Raw genomic sequence first — 15,551 nt, 5'->3', positions numbered from 1 at the left:
GACTAAATGTTAACATCGCTGTGTAGTTCTTTAATGTATTAAGCCTAGGCAATTCTTTCCCTGTGTTTTGGCTGTTAGATGTGTGATGTGTTTGAAATGTGAGTTTATAAGGGACGTAAGCTTCACCTGGCTATCCAATTGGACACATTTAACGAAGTGAAAGGAGTCAGTTCTGACACTCATGAAAATAATGAAATAGAAGGCTGATGTCAAATTATTGAGTTTTCATTCAAAAATCTGAAATGTTATTTTTCCAATGTTCCTTGCTAATATGGACATAATATCGAAACTCTTCCGGGGCATAATTCTTATTAGCGAGTTTTGAGAAGATTTGTAGCTCAGGTTGAGGTTCTGGATGTGAGTTTGCTCGCTGAGCTGGAAGGTTCGTTTTCAGACGTTTCATTACCTGTTTTTTTATTTGAAAAAATATACTTTGTTTGTAAGATGTACAAAACAAAACATATTTACACACCTACCCAGTCATGCAAGCCGCTCTGGGTTACCCAGGGGGTACGTACACCCACTAAAGGAAAAAATACAAACAAAGAAGAAAAAAACAAAGCAAAGAAAATACCCCGGCAGTCGTCACCCCGCACAGTCTCCGTTGGTCCCCTGACCAGTTGGGGAAGGCGCCAGCTGGGCCCAGTTACCAGATAGGGCCCTTTTTTCTGTTCTGGACAAGGGGTTTCATACCATGATCTTTCCCCACCGCGCCTTGGCGGCGGCTGCCCCAAGCTTTAGCGCGTCCCTCAGCATGAGGTCCTGGACCTTGGAGTGTGCCAGTCTGCGACACTCGGTCGGGGTCAGTTCTTTCAGCTGGCAGATCAGCAAGTTGCGGGCAGACCAAAGAGCGTCTTTCACCGCATTGATGGTCCTCCAGGCGCAGTTGATGTTGGTCTCGGTGTGCATCCCGGGAAACAGCCCGTAGAGCATGGAGTCCCGCGTCACGGAGCTGCTCGGGACGAACCTCGACAAATACCACTGCATTCCCCTCCAGACCTCCTGCACATAGGCACACTCCAGAAGGAGGTGATCGACAGTCTCGTCCCCCCTGCAGCCACCTCGAGGGCAGTGTGCGGTGGCGCAGAGATTCCGGGCATGCATAAAGGATCTCACTGGCAGAGCCCCTCTCACCACCAGCCAAGCAATGTCCTTGTGCTTGTTTGAAAGTCCTGGCGATGAGGCATTCTGCCAAATGACTTTGGCAGTCTGCGTGGGGAACCACACGACGGGATCCACCCTCTCCTTTTCCCGAAGGGTCTCGAGGATACTACGTGCTGACCACTGCCTGATGGCCTTGTGGTCAAAGGTGTTTCCCTTCAAAAATTTCTCCACGAAGGACAGGTGGTACGGAACGGTCCAACTACTCGGAGCGTTCTGCGGCAACAAGCCCAGGCCCATCCTTCGCAACACCAGGGACAGGTAGAACCTCAGTAAGTAGTGACACTTGGTGTTTGCGTACTGAGGATCTACGCACAGCTTGATGCAGCCGCACACAAAGCGTCGAGCCGGTGTTCTTCTCTGACCACTGCCTCCTGCTGGCTGACTGTCACTTACAGGACAACCAGCAGGCCGGCAAGGGGACGTGGAAGCTCAACACGACTCTGTTGACCCCAGAGAACGTCGAGGAGCTTAAGAGGGAGTACGCCGGTTGGAGAACCGTGAAACTCCTCTTTGAGTCTCCAGGCGACTGGTGGGAGACGGTGAAGGAGAACATCAAGAGGTTCTTTGTCCTCAAGGGTGTTCAGAAGGCAAGAGAGAGGGGGGGGAAAGCTGTCGTGACTCCAGAAAAGGGTGCAGAACCTGCTCCTTCTGCAGTTGATGGGGGTCGATGACACGGAGGACCTCCGCAAGGTGAGGGGCCAGCAAGCCTCGCTCTTCGCCGCGGAGGCCTCCAGGATAATCTTCCGGTCCAGGGTCCGCTCCGTGGAGCAGGACGAGACGTGCTCGCGTTTCTTCTTTCAGAAGGTGCACAAAGAGAGCTCTGTGCTTAGCCGGCTGAAGGAGGACGACGGCTCGGTGACGTCATCTCGGCCCGACATTTTGAGGACCAGCAGATCCTTCTATGCCGGACTGTACGACACGAAGCCCACGGACAGCACGGCCTCCGAGTCGTTCCTGTCGTCTATCACGGAGGTCTTAGACGACGGCACGAGGGAGTGGCTGGACCGGCCAATATCCCTGGACAAGCTGACCAGAGCCCTCAAGTCCTTGGAGAGGAATAGGACTCCCGGAAGCGACGGCTTACCGGTCGAGCTGTATTCCGCTCTGTGGGGCCTGGTCGGCCAGGACCTGCTGGAGGTGTACTATAGTGCACTTCAGGCAGGGAAATGTGCAAGTCCATGAGGAAGGGCATCATCACCCTCATCTACAAGAGGAAGGGGGAGAGGGAAGAAATTAAGAATGGCGTCCCATTTCACTATTGAACGTGGACTACAAAATCTTGGCCAATGTCATAGCCAACCGGGTCAGGTCTGTCCTGGAGTCAGTGATTCACCCTGACCAAACCTGTGCTGTGCCGGGCAGGAAGATCGCTGAGAGCCTCGCGCTCATCAGGGATACGATCGCCTACGTACAGGACAAGCGCGTGGACACCTGCCTCATCAGCCTGGACCAGGAGAAGGCCTTCGACAGGGTCTCTCATGCTTACATGAGGGACGTCCTCTCCAAATTGGGGTTCGGGGAGGGCATCTGCAATTGGATCCGGCTGCTCTACGCCAACATCGTTAGCGCAGTCTCGATCAACGGGTGGGAATCAGACAGTTTTCCTGTTAGATCTGGAGTCAGGCAGGGCTGCCCGCTCTCTCCTGCTTTGTTCGTGTGCTGTGTGGAGCCCTTCGCCGCCTCCATCAGGAAGGACGTGAGCCTGAAGGGCGTGACTATCCCAGGCAGCGGACGCCTTCAGGTCAAGACCTCCCTGTACATGGACGATGTCGCCATCTTCTGCACCGATCGTCGGTCGGTGAGTAGACTGTTGGACATCTGCGGCCAGTTTGAACTGGCCTCGGGTGCCAAAGTCAATAGGGGTAAGAGCGAGGTCATGTTCTTCGGGAACTGGGATGACCTCTCCTTCATCCCCTTCACCGTCAGGACAGACTACCTGAAGGTGCTGGGTGTTTGGTTTGGTGGAGCTGGGGCATGCACTAAGACTTGGGAGAGGCGTATCACCAAATTGAAGCAGAAGCTGGGCAGGTGGACGCTCCGGTCCCTCTCCATCGCGGGTAAGAACCTGGTTGTCAGGTGCAAGGGGCTTTCGGTACTGTTGTATGTGGCGCAGGCCTGGCCTATTCCCTGGACCTGCGCCGCCGTGGTCACCCGGGCCATCTTCCTCTTCATTTGGGGGTCGAGGATGGACCAGGTCCGCAGCGACACCATGTACAAAGACCTGGGAAATGGGGGAAAGGGCGTACCGAACGCCACCCTCGCCCTGATGGCTACCTTTGTGTGCAGCTCCATCAAGCTGTACGTAGATCCTCAGTACGCAAACACCAAGTGTCACTACTTACTGAGGTTCTACCTGTCCCCGGTGTTGCGAAGGATGGGCCTGGCCTCGTTGCCGCGGTACACTCCAAGTAGTTGGACCGTCCAGTACCACCTGTCCTTCGTGGAGAAATTTTTGAAAGGAAACACCTTTGACCACAAGGCCGTCAGGCAGTGGTCAGCATGTAGTATCCTCGAGACCCTTCGGGAAAAGGAGAGGGTGGATCCCGTCGTGTGTTTCCCCACGCAGACTGCCAAAGTCGTTTGGCAGAATGCCTCATCGCCAGAACTTTCAAACAAGCACAAGGACATTGCTTGGCTGGTGGTGAGAGGGGCTCTGCCAGTGAGATCCTTTATGCATGCCCGGAATCTCTGCGCCACTGCACCCTGCCCTCGAGGTGGCTGCGGGGGGGGGAACGAGACCGTCGATCACCTCCTTCTGGAGTGTGCCTATGTGCAGGAGGTCTGGAGGGGGATGCAGTGGTATTTGTCGAGGTTCGTCCCGAGCAGCTCCGTGACGCGGGTCTCCGTGCTCTATGGGCTGTTTCCCGGGACACACACCAAGACCAACATCAACTGCGCCTGGAAGACCATCAATGCGGTGAAAGACGCTCTTTGGTCTGCCCACAACTTGCTGATCTGCCAGCTGAAAGAACTGACCCCGACCGAGTGTTGCAGACTGGCGCACTCCAAGGTCCAGGACCTCATGCTGTGGGACGCGCTAAAGCTTGGGGCAGCCGCCGCCAAGGCGTGGTGGGGAAAGACCACCGTATGAAACCCCTCATCCAGAATAGGAAAAAGAACCCTACCTGGTAACTGGGCCCAGCTGGTGCCTTCCCCAACTGGTCAGGGGGCCAACTGGGACTGTGCGGGGTGACGACTGCCGGGGTGGTTTCTTTGCTTTGTTTTTTTTTTCTCTCTGTTTTGTTTTTTCCTTTAGTTGGTGTACATACCCCCTGGGTAACCCGTAGTGGCTTGCATGACTGGGTAGGTGTAAAAATGTTTTATTTTTTGTACATTCTATGAATAAAGTATATTTTTTCAAATAAAAAAAAGTTACGAAACGTCTGAAAACGAACCTTCCAGCTCAGCGAGCAAACTCACACCCATAATTCTTATTGCTAACTGTGGTTGTGAAAGTTTGCTCCATGTTATCAATACCTTCTGGCAAATGTTCATACTGTTTACTACAATGACTCAAAACTCAGAATGAGACAGCTGCAAGATATTGAACTGAAGCCAAGGAAAGAAGGAACTTGCAATTCTGTATTACATTTTATGATCTCAAGGCATCACAAGGTACTTCACAATTAATGAAGTACTTCAGAAGTTTTCTGACTATTTACAATCTAGGGAAATTATGCAACCAATTTGCATACCATTTCCTTAAATAGCAATGAGGGACCAGACAATCTAATTTTTAGTGATATTGGCCTGTAGGTAAATATTGGCAGAACATTGGGAGCAATCCTTATAAAACTTTGAATAATGCTATAACGTTATATCTAGCTACGAGAGCATACACAGCTGCAACTTAATGTCAGCTTTGAAGATGACAACGTCCTAAAAGTACAGCAATCCCTCAATACTCCATTGAAGTGTGAGCCAGGATAATTTAAATAACTGCACAGAGGCTGGCGTCCTGTCACCCAAGTCACCCTTCATTTATCATGGACTGTGATCAGCCAGCTCAAACCCAGTCCTTAGACTGAGAAGACCTTCTGAATCATCTGTTTCTATTTACCATCCAAGACTCCCTGAGTGGTCCAGATTAACAACCACAGTCAAGGATCTCATACTCAATGAGATCCACCTGGTCCTGGCTCCAATCCTACAGTAATAAACTCCTCTTCTCAGCTCTCATTATCACTTATTCAGCTTCTCTTCTGCCCTGGCCTATGATCAATAATCACTTCATCTGCCTATCCCTTTTATATCTCTCTCTTTCTCTCTGGGCTCCATCTCCACCTATCCTTCACAACACACCAACCCCACCTCCATGCCCCAACACAACCACGCCTTCAGCATAAATAGCATATTTTTCTAGCTACTGTTATTTCTGGTGGAGAGTCACAGAACTCGAAATGTTAACTCTGTTTTCTCTCCCCAGATGTTCTGTTTCTGCATCAGTAAGGATTATGTGCACAAATCTCTGAAATGGAGACAAGAATCGAGATTTAGGTCCTCTTCTTATTGAAATGGAATTAAATGATGACACAGCAACATTTGCAGAGTGCATTTTGCCTCTCTAAAATGTCTTCCCAAATCAACATCAACTGTTAACAAACCATTCATCTCATTGCTGTTTGTAGAATTTTGCTTTTCACAAAAAATAGCTCCTTTGCATGCACTAAAAGAGTTGTTGCACTTCAAACAGTTCGCTGCCTGTGAAGCACATTCAGGCACAAGATCTGATAAGCAATGAATGAATCTAAGTTATCCTAATGAGTTCTAGTGAGCATTTACTATTTATTGCCAGTTAGCGCAAATGGGATTACAAGGTATTTTATTGTCTGGTGTCATAAAGTGGTCTACTGCATTTGTTTTATGTAACAATGCCTGTCTTCATAAAAATAAAGAGGGAGCTGAGATTATGAAAAATATTTGAGGTATTGAAAATGATTTGAGTTATGAATTCTGTAAATTAATATTATTTGAAACTATTCAAAGACAGCATTATATCTGGAAGAATGCAAATATTAATAACAACAACTGTTATAAAGTCTTGTCTATGAGACCATAAAATGTAGGAGCAGGTGTAGTCTATTCAGCCCATCAGTACCTCCCTGTTATTCAATTAAATCTTGGCTGAATTGTTAAGCCTCAACCCCACGTCCCTGCCTTATCCTCATAGCCCTTGATTCCCTTATTGATGAAAAATGCATCCATCTCAGCCTCGAATATGCTCAATGAATCCCCTTGATAGTCCTCTGTGATAAAGAATTCCACAGTTTCACTGAAGTGTAAATTCACCATTGTTCTACTGGACCGTAGGGCTCCTCTCTCATTTGAGAGATACGACTGGTGGTGGTTTAACCTGAGGTTCACCGTGCCTCTGGTGAAGGGACAGGTTGAGATGGAGAGTCTTTCATAGTAACCTTAGCTAGTGCAGGAATTGAACCCAAGCTTTGACATTGCTTTGCACTGCTGACCAGTCATCCATGTTGACTGAACCCCTTTACAGATTTGCTATCTTCTGAGAATGAGAAATTCCTCCTCATTTCTGTTGTTAAATACCAGCCCCTTTCTCTGAGTTTATGCCATCTTATTCTAGATCTTCCCACAAGAGTAAACAGCCTCTCTGCACCCACCCAGCCAAGACCCCTAATAATTTAAATGTTCCAAACTTCAATGAGAAGAGGCTCAACCTACTCAACCTCCCCTCATAAACAATCCCTCCATACTTGTGATGAACCTAGTGAACCTTCTCTGGACTGTCACTAATGCCAATAATCTTTCCTTAGATCAAACCAAATCAGCTCACAAATAATCCTGGTGTGATCTATCTTTGTTTTAGTAAGCATTCCCTATATTTATACTCCATTTCCTTTGAAATAAAGACCAAAAATCCTTGTCACTATTGCCTACTGGACTTGTATGCTAACCTTTTGTGATTGTGTCTGTTCTGTATCTCAAAGTTCCTCTACATTGCTGCGTTATTGAAGTGCATTTTTTTTGATGTAGGCAAGCTACATGTGAAACAAATATAAAGTCATTGCAAATTTAGATGCAAAAGAAAATGACACTTTGTGTTGATTTTCACAGGTACTTATCCTCAAGAAAGCTTTTACAGACACACCAAATGGCATAACCCTGAAACAAACTCTTGTTATTTGCATTCGAATTGCCACATGGAACCAGATCCTTGATCCTTGGGTTTATATATTATTCAGAAGATCAGTTTTGAGGCGATTTAACCCAAGTCTTCGAGCAAGGCCTTCAATTTCATCGTTATATCCGACTATAAATGCATCGTATAGTCGGCGATTTACACAAGCATCAATGACAACCGCATAAACTATTATTGCAGCTGAATTCAGCAGGGGTGCCACCAAACTAGACTGACTTATACTTAACTGTGAAGGTGTATTTTAGATTAAATTAAAGCATGCTTATCTAAATATGCGTCAATCATAAAATGGCTTGATACCCGAACTTGACTTTCAGAATTGCGCACGTTAAATGATTTTTACGTCAGCCTACATTTTGATATAAATGCTTTCCCTTAAAATCTGGTGTACTGTAACGTATGCACAAGGCTATAGTGAATCGGCTTGCAATGCAACCAAGATTCCATTGTTTCCTTTTGTACCAGCTGAAGTTCAATTGGCTACTGAGAATTTCTTAAATATGCTGGCTTAAACCAAAATATATTTCAAGGGTTTTGAGACATAAAAATAAACTTATTGAACTACTTTTCAGTAAGAAACAGTTTGTACATTGGCACATCAATGAGATTTTGAAATAAAGGAAGACAATTTTTTTTTACAATTTGAGATGCAAGACTAAGTACCAATGATGTGAAAAACAACCCGAAAGAACTGCAGATGCTGTAAATCAGGAACAAAAATGGAAATTGCTGGAAAAACACAGCAGATCTGACAGCAATCTGAGCTCTGAACGGTCACTCAAGCTGAAACGTTAATTCTGACTTCTCTTCACAGATCCTGCCAGACCTGCTGAGCTTTTCCAGCAATTTCTGTTTTTGTTGCTATTATTAATGATATGAAGTTTCTACAGCCATTAACCTTGCCTGGATCCTAGCCAACTCTGAGGTTTCCATGGCATTTAATGCTCATTTTTAGTTCATATTAATATCATATCTACTATTGATCATCTAGTAGAAATCACATTGTTTTTCAAATATATGTAACATTGAAGAGATCACGTATTATGACATATTCTGTGCTATATGACTGTATGACGCTACAGCTCTATTACTAAGCTACCAGGATGGACAGGATGAAGAAATCATAGCTACCGCAGCAAATCTGAAAATCATCCATGCAAAGAAATAACAAGATTTGTATCATTCCCTTTATCAAAGACAGCAGTCACATGCTGCTTGATGAATGGTGACTATAGCACCCTAATGACTAATATCAATCAGGAGAGGAAATCAGAATGGTTGAGCTAGAGCCCAGAGAAAGGGAGAGAGATATGAAAAGACTAAGAAAGCAACAAGATTATGGATAGCAGGCCAGGGCAGACAAAAAGCTGAATAAGTGATAATGAGCGCTAAGAGAATGAGTGAGCTGAATTGAAAATAACCCAAGTAATGCCATAATAGGCCTAGGATCAGGTGAGAATGAGTGACTGTGCTAAAACCAACCTATGTCACACAACAGGACCATGTGTAGGGGTGGGTAAAAAATATGGAAGGTTGGAATCAGGCTCTAAAGTTATTGGACACAATTTTGAGACCTAAAAGCTGTAGGGTCCCCAAGTGGAAAATGAAATGTTTTTAAAGCTAGCACTGAGACTCACTAGAGCTTCTACCTGCAGTAGGCTTTCAACAGAAATGTTGGTGTGGAACCATGGTAGTTTGTTGAAGTGGCAGGCAACTGGAAGCTCAGGACCAGGTGTTTTGTAGGTGTTCTACAAAACAGTCATCCAGCAGCAGAAGCCAGGGAGGAACACAGTAATCAATAAGCCTATAAATAAAGCACGGTGCGGATTTGGGCCTAGTCTTCTCAGGGCACTTAGGTTGCAGCAGCAGCAGTTTGGAAGTGGATAGGGACACAGGAAGTGGTAAGGTGCAGGATCACTGCAAAAATCTTTAATGTAGTTCCTGTTGACATCATAGAGCTTCAAAAGGTGAGAAAGGCTCTGGATTAGTGAGTACTGGGCACCTGACAACTATTGGTTAAACAACAGGAGGCTGGAAGGACACAGCAGGACAGGCAGCGTCTGGAGGAAAGGAACAGTCAACGTTTTGGGTATCACCCTTCTTCAGGACTGGACTTGGGGCTCGGGGAGCTGCAGACAAAGAGTGGGGAGGGAAGGGGTGGAGGCAGAATGGTGATGATTGGTGGATATTTTTAGTAGGTATGACCTGGTTGGTTGATGGGAGGGATGAATCAGGTTGGTAGCTGGGAGGGAGGGTCAGAAGGTGCAATGGAAAAGAGGATGTAGTGCTGGTAGGGGAAGCGGGGGATGGGTGGGAAGATTACTTGAAATGGGAGGAGAACTCAAGTTTGAGTCCTCCAGGCTGTAGGGTGCCCAGACGGAAGATAACTTGCTGTTGTCGCTGGTTAACTCTTGCTTATCCTACAGATTTAGAGCAGTGGGAATTTAGTTACAGTCAAATTCTCATTACCTAAAGAACAGAGTAGAAAGCCTAACAAAATAAGACTAATAATTCTTGTCTAAGGGGTTAATTGTAAGTTTAAATGATGTCAGGGGAGGTCAGACAAGTGGAATGTATAGCCTGTATCATATCAGGAGTCCTGGATGCTGCCAGTATCCTATATGATCATATGTGCAGGAAATGCTCCCAGCTGCAGAAGCTGGACCTCTGGTCTCGGAGATTGACCAGTCTTTGCAGATACTGTGGTACATCTACAAGGCTGAGTGTTACATGGGTAGTACTTTTCAAGGAGTGATCACACCGCAGCTCCAGGAACTAAAGGAAAGAAGGGAATGAGTGACCACCAATCAGTCCACAAAGAAAAACTTGTGGTAACACTCACTAACTGCTATTCCATTATGGAAGCTGATCATGGTGGTGGAATCTCAGAGGAATGCAGTCAGAGCCAAGTTGTTGGCACCTCAAGTGGCTTGACAGTATGGTTTGGGAGGGAGGAAGTGGGGAGGAGAAGTAAGAGAGAGCAATAGTAATAGGGAAGTCTTTAGGCAGGGGAGCAGACAAGCATTTCTGCGGCCGAAGATGTGACACCAGGAAGATGTGTTGCCTCCTTGGTGCCAGAGTCAGGGATGTCAGTGAATGGCTGCGGGGCATCCTGAAAGGGGATGGTGATGAGTTACAGGTCATGGTACATGTTGGTACCAAGAATATGAGCAAAGCAAGGAATAAGGTCTTGCATCAAGAATTCAGTCAGCTAGACAATACATTGAAAAGCAGGACTTCAATGGCTGTAATCTCTGGATTACTCCCAGTGCCATGTGCTAGCGAGTTTAGAAATAGAAATCTAGGACAGACGAATGATTGGCTAAAGAGCTGGTGTGAAACAGACAGGTTTCGATTCCTGAATCACTAGGACCATTTTCAGGGAAGTTTGGACATGTACAAATTGCACCGTCTGCACCTGAACCACTTTGGAACCAAAATCCTGGCAGGTAGGTTTGCTAGTACTGTTGAGAGGAGTTTTAAATAGTCGGAGAGACACGGAATACTGATGAAACAGAGACACATCAGGCTACAGCAAAGGAAGAAATTCACAATGAGTTCAGCTATGTTGAGTGTCAAGGGAGGAAGGCAAGGTTGGTTGGTCTTAAATGCTAGGAGTGTAATAGATAAGACTGATGTGTTAATGGCATAGATTGACGCATCGAAGTTTATATTGTTGCCATCACAGAAACATGGTTAAGAGAAGGGCTGAACTGGCATCTGAACATTCCTGGGTATAGGATCTTTAGGCAAAAAGAGGAGGGTGTAAACACCATCCTGGCACTATTAATTAAGGATTTAACTACTGCAATAAAGAGATAATATCTGGAAGGGTCCTCCATTGAGGCTGAATGTGCAGAACTTAGGAATGTTTAGGGAGCAGCCACTTTAATGGGACTGTACTATGGGCCCCCAAAGGAAATTGAACAGCAAATATGTAGACAGCTCACAGAGGTGTGTACGAGTAATTATAAGTTAATTATATCAGGAGTTTTCAACTTTTCCAACATAAATTGGAATAGTTGTAGTGGTAAGGGTTAGAGGGGGTGGATTTCTGAAATATATCCATAGGAGTTTTTTTGTATCAATATATAGAAAGCCCAACAAGGGGCAGTGCTGTGCTGGATTTGGTTTTAGGGAAAGAAGCTGGACAAATGTTTGATGTGAGAAGGGACCAAGGGGGCAACATGTATGTGAAGCCACAAAATATTTGAAGGGCATTGAATGAATACTTTGGTCTTCAATCTGGAAAAAGAAGAATGTAGGTACAGAGTTCAGGAAAAGGGGCTGTGAGGAGCTTGTCAGTTTGACATAGGAAATGGGGAGGTATTAGAGGGTCTATTGGGCTTAAAAACAGACAAATCTCTTGACCTGGATGGAGTGCATCCCAGGCTGCTGTGGAATGCTGAGTAGAAAATTGCAGGGGCTCTGATGTAAATTTTTAATTTCTCTCTGGCTACAGGGAAAGTGCCAGAGGACTGTAGAATGGCAAATATGGTTCCACTTTTTAAGAGGGATGGTAAAGATAAGCCAGGAAATTATAGACCAATGAGTCTCGCGTCAGTGGCAGGGAAACTATTAGAGAAAATTGTGAAGGAGTGAATTAATATCTACTTGGAAAGCCATAGGTTAATTAGGAAGAGGCAGCATGGCTTTTTCAGAGGGATGTCATGCGTAACAAATTTGTCAGAAGTTTTTGAAAATGTGATCAAGTGGGTGGATGAGGGAATTTCAGTTGCTGTAATTAATATGAATTTTAGCAAAGCCTTTGACAAGGTCCCAGATGGGAGACTGAATGCAAAAGTTAAAGCACATGGAATTTGGGGAGTCTTGATGAAATGGCTCAGAAATTGGCTTAATAATTGGACACAAAGATTGGACAAAAAATATTGGCCGATGGCTGTTTAAGTGCCTGGAGGCTGGCGTCCAGTGGTTTTCCACAAAGACTTGTACTGGGACCCTTATTGTTTCTAATGTACGCAAATGATGTATGTGAAAATGTAGGGGGAAGTTTGCAGACGACACTAAGATCAGTAGAGTGGTTAACAGTGAAGAAGATAGTTGTGGGTTACAGGAAGATAAGGTGAGTTGGCCAGATGGGCAGACCAGTGGCAGATGGTCTTTAACCATGATAAGTGTGACGTGATACACTTTGGAAGGAGAAATAAGATAAGGAACTATTTAATGAATGGCAGGACATTGGGTAGCTTAGAGAAACAAACCGATCTTGGGGTAATTATTCACAGATCCCTGAAGTCAGCACAGCTCATGAATAGGATAGTTAAGAAGGCACGTGGGACACTTTGCTTTTCATCAGTCATGGCATGGAATATAAGAGCAACTAAGTAATCTTGAAGTTGTGCAGAGCATTGGTCAAGCCACAGCTGGAGTACTGTGTGCAGTTCTGATCACCTCACCACAGGAAGGATGTGATAGCACTGGTGGGGTACAGAGGATGTTCACCAGCATGTTGCCTGGGTTGGAGAAATTGAGCTACAAGGAGAGACTAGAAAGGCTTGGATTGATTTCATTAGACCAGAGAAGACTGAGGGGAGACATGATTGAGGTGTATAACATTATGAGGGGTGTGGAAAGGGTGAATAGAGAGCAGCTGTCCCCCTTGGTTGACGGGTCAATCATGAAAGGGTACAGTTTTAGGTTTAAGGGACAGGAGATTCAGAGGGGATTTGCAGAAGAAGTTCTTCACTCTGCAGGTGGTTGGAATCTGGAATACACTGCCTGGGAAGGTAGTAGAGGCTGGAAACCATAAAAACTTTAAAAAATATTTAGATGAGCACCTCAAATATCATAACATTCAAGATATGGGACAAGTGCAGGAAATTGGAATTAGCACACTAGTTACGTCAGTGCAGACTTGATGGGTCGAATCTGTGAATCTATGATTCTATGAGACCACATTGTGAACAGTGAATATAATAGACAGATTGAATAAAGTAGAGGTGAATGGATGCTTCACCTGGAAGTTGGGGCCTTGGATTGTGAAGCAGGCAGCAAAGAGTAGGTGTCACACCTTTACAGTCTCACCCAACAGCTAGACAGCCAGCAAAAATCCCTGTTGGTTCTTTTCAGAAAGTCCCATTGCACTAAATACTACTCAATCTTTAAATAAGGGCCTCAGATGGTGATGGGATGGAAGGATCATTCATGGCTTTCCCAGTACAGATTTCATCAGGCTGACTGAGTGAAGGTGACAAGGCCTGCATTCAGCAGTCACATGTGATTGAATAGTCGCCAGCTACCAGAGGTGATAATGAGTCCCTAATACTTAACACTGCCTGATCAAATAGTTTCAGAATAAAAGATTAACCCTTTAATCCCTTAACTGAGAAGAAAGGGCATATCTTCTCTCAGACGGTTATGAATATTGGAATTGTCAATCACATAGAGCTGTGGAAGCTGCATCATTGAGTATATTCATAGCGAAGGTAGATTTTTGAAGTTGTCAAGAATTATAGGAAAGTTGAGCTAAGCCCATTGATTTTATTGAATTGTGTACCAGGCAGAAGGGTGTTTACTCAATTCCTGTACCAGTTTCTTAAGATCTTCTTGTTACTGCTCAATTACTGCTGGCACTTCTACCCCCTGCTATTTTGAATGAGGTCCTATTGGCTCAAAGCTTGAATTTGACTTTCTTGACACCAATACCCAAAATGATATTTTGATTTAGATTCAATGGGTCAGTGGAATTACATGAGCTATTATCTCTTCTACTCTCCAACTGTTGTCTCCTCACCCAACACCTCCACCAACGAACCCCCACACCTCCCATCACCCCACCCCCTTGCACCTCCATTGACGTTCTTTGCTGCTAAGAAATTGAAGATTTGCCAAAACTGTGACCTCAACTGACAATGTTGCTCTGACAACCAGCAGGATCAATATGTTGCCTTTAATTTGCATTAAATCTTTTGCTGAATGCATGTTCAAAATGAAAGACATCCAATCCAAGTTTTACTAGAGCCCAAGAGAGCAGGCTGCTTTGAAATGTACCTAAAATTGTTTCCTTGGTGATTCTGCCCCTATGGAGACCGAGCAATAGATCAGCTGCCCCTTGACTATATTGGTCAGAGGTGGTACACGGTTGGCCAGACCGTACAGAACAAAATGGAGGCATTTCATATCCTTACCAAAACGCTCCACCAGGGCAATTTTAAGATTGGTACAAGCCAATACCTGTTCAAATTACTCATTCAAAGACATGAACAAAGATTTCCTATCATGTTTCATGATGTGTTCAACACTTCATATTCAACGAGTGTCTGTGGAAATGCAATCACTTCTTGTTCTATAAGTAAACACGGGAGCCAGTTTGTATACAACAACATTTTATAAACAACAAATGAAATCAATCATTGTAGTTAAACTCATTTTGTTTGAGTTAAAAACACATCACTCCTATAAGACTGCATTCAAATGTTAGCCAGAAAGTGTTTTTAAGTTTTGAGGTTTTGATGTCCAACTTCAGAGGCAACAGGGCTATCAGTAGTACCAAACTAAACAAAGATCTTGTGGTAAATATAGAATGTTAAACTAGCATCTTAATCTTATCCAATATAATGACATCTTAAGACTTTGGCAATTCAACAAGTTTTTGCATTTTTTAATGCATTTAATGTATAGCAGAATTTGTTACCATTTTGTCAGAGATAATAGGAACTGCAGATGCTGGAGAATCTGAGATAACAAGGTGTAGAGCTGGATGAACACAGCAGGCCGAACAGCATCAGAGAGCAGGAAGGCTGATGTTTCGGGCCTAGACTCTTCATCAGAACTAGGTCCGAAACGTCAGCTTTCCTGCTCGTCTGATGCTGCTTGGCCTGCTGTGTTCATCCAGCTCTACACTTTGTTATCTTTGTTACCATTTTATTCTCTTATCAAAGCTATAATAAACAATGGGCAGAATTATCTCAGCCGCTGAACAAAGTGGGCATTGGAAAGAAAGTTGGGAAAATTGTATGAGATTGGCAGTAAGGAAATTCCCACCTTTGGGAGCAAAAGGTCCCATTTTCCAACAAATGTTGTCCAACAAGGGGCAGCTGATGAGATTCTCACTAATAAGCAACAAGAGGCCTGGATGTGAGTTTGCTCGCTGAGCTGGAAGGTTAGTTTTCAGACGTTTCGTCACCATTCTAGGTAACATCATCAGTGAGCCTCCGACGAAGCGCCGGTGTTATGTCCCGCTTTCTATTTATCTGTTTAG

The 15,551-nt window shown here is 44.9% G+C and overlaps 1 protein-coding gene across 3 annotated transcripts in view; it reads left to right on the top strand.

The window, feature by feature from the left end:
• Positions 1-15,058, top strand: part of tbxa2r (thromboxane A2 receptor) — a 36,968-nt gene extending 21,910 nt beyond the window's left edge. For all 3 annotated transcript variants that reach the window (XM_048559955.2, XM_048559957.2, XM_048559956.2), the window contains exon 3: positions 7,246-15,058. In XM_048559955.2, coding sequence (XP_048415912.1) covers positions 7,246-7,497 — 252 coding nt within the window. In that variant the 3' untranslated portion in view covers positions 7,498-15,058. The remainder of the gene's footprint in view (positions 1-7,245) is intronic.
• Positions 15,059-15,551: the final 493 nt, after the last annotated feature.

This window comes from Stegostoma tigrinum, chromosome 30 (genome assembly GCF_030684315.1).
Source record: "Stegostoma tigrinum isolate sSteTig4 chromosome 30, sSteTig4.hap1, whole genome shotgun sequence".
Classification (NCBI taxonomy): domain Eukaryota; kingdom Metazoa; phylum Chordata; class Chondrichthyes; order Orectolobiformes; family Stegostomatidae; genus Stegostoma; species Stegostoma tigrinum.
Note: the sequence above shows the minus strand (reverse complement) of the source record. Positions and strands in the feature narration are given on the sequence as shown.